This window comes from Pyxicephalus adspersus, chromosome 6 (assembly GCF_032062135.1).
Source record: "Pyxicephalus adspersus chromosome 6, UCB_Pads_2.0, whole genome shotgun sequence".
In the NCBI taxonomy this organism is placed as follows: Eukaryota; Metazoa; Chordata; class Amphibia; order Anura; family Pyxicephalidae; genus Pyxicephalus; species Pyxicephalus adspersus.
Genome location: NC_092863.1, coordinates 14,269,139 through 14,274,833, shown reverse-complemented (window position 1 = coordinate 14,274,833; position 5,695 = coordinate 14,269,139). Strand labels below are relative to the sequence as shown.

General features: G+C 40.8%; 1 protein-coding gene across 4 annotated transcripts in view; it reads left to right on the top strand.

The window, feature by feature from the left end:
* GRN (granulin precursor) overlaps window positions 1-4,381 on the top strand; it is a 12,891-nt gene extending 8,510 nt beyond the window's left edge. For 2 of the 4 annotated variants that reach the window (XM_072414664.1, XM_072414663.1), the window contains exons 7-14: window positions 288-391; window positions 484-649; window positions 935-1,029; window positions 1,112-1,235; window positions 1,628-1,725; window positions 1,832-2,044; window positions 3,666-3,875; window positions 4,132-4,381. In XM_072414664.1, coding sequence (XP_072270765.1) covers window positions 288-391; window positions 484-649; window positions 935-1,029; window positions 1,112-1,235; window positions 1,628-1,725; window positions 1,832-2,044; window positions 3,666-3,875; window positions 4,132-4,266 — 1,145 coding nt within the window. In that variant the 3' untranslated portion in view covers window positions 4,267-4,381. The remainder of the gene's footprint in view (window positions 1-287; window positions 392-483; window positions 650-934; window positions 1,030-1,111; window positions 1,236-1,627; window positions 1,726-1,831; window positions 2,045-3,665; window positions 3,876-4,131) is intronic. The other 2 variants (XM_072414665.1, XM_072414666.1) reach the window with 2 other exon arrangements.
* The last annotated feature ends 1,314 nt before the right edge of the window (window positions 4,382-5,695 follow it).

Sequence of the window (5,695 nt, the reverse complement as noted above, 5' to 3'; positions counted from 1 at the left end):
ACATCCCCTGAAAATAAGACCTAGTGTGTTTTTGGGAGCCAAAAAAAAAATATAAGACAGTGTCTTATTTTCGGGGAAACACGGTAAGACTTGTATCTTTGGAAGAGCAAATCCAGAAAATAAAAGCTATTAGTTGGCATTCCTTATTAATTGGAACTAAATGGTACTTTAGGCTTTGAAAGAGCTAGACCTACACCTCCAGGAAGTAACATACAGTTTGCTTCTACCTTGTACCTTATATTTTTTTTAATGCACCTTCTTGTTATACACATTTTTTTTGACAACAGAGCAGGTCCGCAGAACACCATGTGGCGATGGTTCCTCCTGTCCTGATGGCAGTACGTGCTGTAGGCTGGACAGCCACTCATTTGGATGCTGCCCATTAATATCTGTACGTAGCTTATCTCCCAAGTGGTGAAATATTTACAGCTAAGGACCTGCTTGTCTGACAATGACCAGCCTTGAAATTGTCATGTCTTGCAGGCTGTCTGCTGTGATGACCACATTCACTGCTGTCCTTCAGAGACCACCTGTGACCTCGCTCATAAAAAGTGTGTTTCTGAGATTTCTGAGATCCCAATGTTCACAAAAACCCCAGCTCTCAGGGAGGAAGGTTATCCTGACCTGTTGGGGATCTCTGTTAAAAAAGGTAGTTTTGCAAATCTTGTGAAATCATTTTTTTTTTTTTTGTATAATATTTGAATACAGTTTAATAAATATGTATATATCGGCCTCTTAGAATCCACTGCGCAAGATTAGCCCTGATAGGAAAAGGGGGAAGTGACTGAACCCAAAAGTTCAGAAGTTTGGATTCCCCGTGCTGAAAGCAGCTTAGGATAAAATGCTGATCATGGCCTTTGCAATACATATCTTTGCTGACTCGGAAGAAAGTGGAAACTTATTAAATACAACTAACACGTTCTAATATCTTTAGCCACAGTAAAATGTGACGATACAGCCACCTGTCCTGGCACCGCAACATGCTGCCGTTTGCCCTCTGGAGAGTGGGGATGCTGTCCATTTGAAAAGGTGAGTGAATAAAAAACAGGACAGGGATACAGATGTACATATTAGGCAGCATGTTGCTGATTTCAACTTTAATGTTTTGTAGGCTGTGTGCTGTGCTGATAGGCTCCATTGCTGTCCCAGTGGATATATATGTGATGGAGAAAGCTGTACAAAAGACCAGGACTCCATTCCTTGGATGAAGAAGATTCCAGCTCTGAAGGAAGAAAGTAAGCCCAAATGACCGGTATATAAGAGTGGCTATTGAAGGGGATTTTCAAGCTTGCAACCAAGCAACTGCAAGCATCAATGATGGAGCAGAGCTTCTATGTGATCAACATATGAAAATGCTCGACACTGGAGTTTGTTATGGTGGGGAAAGAAAGTAAAAATACCTGGGGGTAGGTGGTGCTCCGTGCACACCCTGTTCACTAAATGCATCCAGCTTCTTGGGGTACAAGATGGTATTTTTGTTAACACACTGGTTTGTGATCTGTAAAAAGTTCAGTAGCAGTGAGCTGAGTTTTTGAAAAGGGAATTGTGTGCTGGCCATTTTGTACAATTGATCAGCTTTTAAATCTATGTGTAAGCAGACCTCCTAATCCTGCCATTATTCCTACAGGCACAAATGTTCCATGTGATTTAACCTCCTACTGTCCAGACAAGACAACCTGCTGCCGCCTTCCTTCTGGAGATTGGGGATGCTGCCCTATCGAAAAGGTATGGGTGTAGCCTTATCAATCTGACCCCTCTAAGCATGCCAAACATCTGCTTTGCCTCTTCTCTTCTCTTCCTCCTCTGTAATTCCATTCTCTCCTAAACTTAGGCCACCTGCTGCTCTGATCAGGACCACTGCTGCCCCAGTGGGTGGAGATGTGGTGAGCAGGCGACCTGTTCTATAGGCCAGCTTTCTTTACCATGGCTCAGCAAGACACTTACCAGTGCACAGGTCAAGTGTGACAAGTCTCACAGCTGTCCCCAGGGTACCACATGCTGCCATACAGAGGGTGGCGGTTGGGCCTGCTGCCCCTTGGAAGAGGTGAGACCCTTCTTGACTCAGTAGTTTTGCATTGTAGAGTAATGTAGATGCTGTTTTTTTGGCTAGCATAACTGCTAAGGAGTCAGGTGATTTCAATAGTAATTAGGCTGAACTTCAGATTTTGTGCCTGAAATAAGACAAATTTGTTCTCATCAGTCGTATTTATTTTATTCAACTGAGCAGCATTGAAATTGGAGGGGGAGGGGTAGCAGCATTCCCAAGATTTGCTACACGTGTGTAGGTGGGGTGGGGGCATAACATGCAAATGGGTCCCCCATAAGCTTTTGGCTAATGTAGTATACTGGAGTTATGCAGGTACCAGATAAAGGATTATAGAGCCATCGCTTGGGTGGCTATGCTCTAGGTTTGAGCAGTATTCAAAATGGTATGCATAATACAACCTAATATCGCCATTATCAGTGTGTCCCCTGGCACAATCCAATCTGTGGGTAAGCCAGATGGCATATGAATGTTTTGGGAGGAAAGTTGCATAAGACTTGGAAATATTTGGACCCTAATGTTGCAAGGCAAGAGTGTTATCCCCTAGCTACTTACTATATGTTAGGTTCACTTTTTTAATATGATAATAAATATGTATTCAAGAGGGTATATTGGAACATTCACTTTGCACATTTTCCTTCTGAAGGCTTTATTGAGACTCTTTTTCTTTTATGCTGTTCTGCTGCCTCTCTGCAGTATCTTGTGTGGGCAGGTTTTGTTTTGTTCGGTTTGCTTGGTCCCTTGTTGCTGTATATGTAAAGCCAAAATATTATATTATATATCAGTTTGTCTGGTTGGGGTGTTTTTTTTTGTTTTTTTTTTTTTTTTTTTTTCCACTTCCTTAACTACCAGTGTGGTTGTCTATAAAAACACACAGTATGGGTGGAACTGGTTTGGAAAACAGAAATCCCAAATGAATTGACTAGCAGAACATGCCTGCTTAGAGTGGAGCACAGAACTGATTAGCCTTTTCATTAGCAATGGGAAGTTGTATGTGCAGATTTAGGTAAGCATAACATTCAGTTTTGTACTCTAGCCGAACTAATCTAATAGAAGTTTCCGTTCCACAATGAGTTTTTTTTGACCCCAAAAAAAAGTCCAATGTAATGTGTTCTGGCCATAAAACTGAGTTGAGAACCATCAAAGTTGCAATATATTTGCTTTAGGTCTCTCAATGTGCTTCAGTGACGGACAACTTGCACAGTGTGTGTTTATTCCTCACAAATTAACCAGTGACCCATATTTATCATCTGGGATATAACACTCATTTGTTACCTGTCCTAGAGTCAGTAGCCGGAATCTGTTTGCTGCAGACCAGAGACCATTTTGCACATTCAGTTTATCTGATCTTTGAGTAATGTGTGCTATCGCACAGAAACTTTCTGATGCTTTGAGAGGAGCAGCAAAAGAACTTATGGGTCTCATCAATGGTATTTTCTCTCCAAAGCAGATGGAGACAGAGGGTGACTTTGATATTTCTAATCCTGCTGTTTTACTAATTGCCCAAACCCAGTTGAGTTATCTCAATGTTTGCTTTTAATAATTTCTGTAAAATGCTATGGTTCTAGTGGCTGTTTTTTTACGGATGAGGAAAGTGCAATAAATCTGTTTTTATTCCCAGGCTGTGTGCTGTTCTGACCATCTGCATTGCTGTCCCAGCGGGTACACATGTGATGTGTCAACCGGATCCTGCAACAAACCAGTGGAAGAGACGGCTACCCCATTAACACCTGTGGGCTATGTCTGGTGTGATGCCACACATGCATGTTATGATGGGCAGACCTGCTGTGTAGGGCCTGGAGGTGTTTGGTCATGCTGCCCCTATACTCAGGTAAGTACTTGACTGTGCAAGAGGTTAAGCATAAAGTCGATTTATATTTAAAGGCGTTTGACTGGAGTTCAGCTTTAGATTTTCCATTCCTGCGACTTCACTAGTTTGTCGCTGACACTGAACTTAACAATCACAGCCTGGTAATGCAGTGAAGCTGCCTAATTTCTCATGACTGGTTCTCCTTAACTTCTGAGAATTTCTATTACAATGAGGTTGGTACATGGCCAGAATCTGACCTTTTGCTTTTTCTTGGCAGGGTGTGTGCTGCCCAGACAGAGTCCACTGTTGTCCTTATGGCCACGTTTGTCTGAACTACGGGGCTCAGTGCAGCCGTACTGGGAGACCACGATGGGACTTGGGTTGGATAAAAAAGAGGGAACCTGCTCTGTAAGAACGTTGCCAATGCTTGCACTGATTTTCTTCTCCCCTTTACAACCAGAGCCAACCATTGTTGATCACAAAATGAAGCCTAAATCACTGGAATAAAATTTTATATTTAAACCTGATTGTGTTGTGATTATTAGATGTTCCTATGACTGTCATATGCATTGAGAATATAGAGGAAGTGACTGGTAACTAGATGTACATTTGTCTAACCTGGATATGAATCCTACATATGGTTAATTCTCAGCATATCACACACAGTAAAAGATGTATGTAAAGCCAAAATGTTTTAATACTCTACAGCCATTGGGTTGTTTTTTTGCCCTGCTAGGGAAAGTTATTATTGTGAATGCTTTTAAAGAATTTAGGGTGACTCCACCAAGCAGGAACACACTTTGAAATGATCTCAACATGTGACTAGCAGCAAAATGTTCCTTTGCAAAGATAATATTGTGTTTAAATTGAGTCAATCACTATGGTAACTTTTGGTTTCGGTTACACACATTGCATCACAATCTGGGGAGTTCAGGAAGGTAAAACCTCACCACCATCTACCACCAAAAAGAGGAACAAAATGTAGTGGCTGCCTTTGCATGATGTCATGGTCAATTAGAATTGGTATGCTGCTGCCATCTAGTGGTCACAAAGCAGAAATACATGGCAAGAAATCATTACAATCAGAATTTAGTATATTTGGCACTTTAAATGGAAAATGGTAACTTTTGAATGAATCAAGTAACTCTTGCGCCAAACTACTTTTAAGGTTCATGCTCTAGATGTCATTATGACAATGCCAGAACTTTTCCGTAAGATGTGACTATAGCTAAAACTGGGTGAGAATTTTTTAGACCTCCACTGAGTGCATGCATGTTTTAAGATAAAGTAGAAATGGCATGACATCCCGGGAACTTTCCAAATGGTTAATTACTGCCCTTCGCACATTCTTAGAAAATTGTCTGATTTTAGTATATATTATAGTAAAGGATCTTACAGTCCTAAATTAAAGCCTATATCAATTCTTCTAAACTGCGTAGAGCCCTAAAAATGATTTAGTACTTTTCTGCTAAAATATTTACCAGGTAAGCTACTAGATGAGAAAGGGGGAAAAAAACAAGAGTGTAGTCTTGCCTTTTCAAGCACAGCAAAACATATCCTAGTGACAACAAAGTATGGAATGGGTACCAATAAAAGTGTGCTCATGTTATCAATCTTATATAGAAAGCATTGTGTGCAACTTGCTTTCAAGACATTGTCATCAGTGGGGAAAAATACCAAGCCCTCTGTGGGTATTGTTTGGCATTTCTAAGGTTTTAAAAATAAATCTGTCTGTATTGAGCCTTTTATTACATCCAAATTGTTGTAGTGACCTAACAAACATATTACCTGCTGGAAGTCCTAGTTACTATTTTACCCCATTGACACCAAAGATCCAGGTG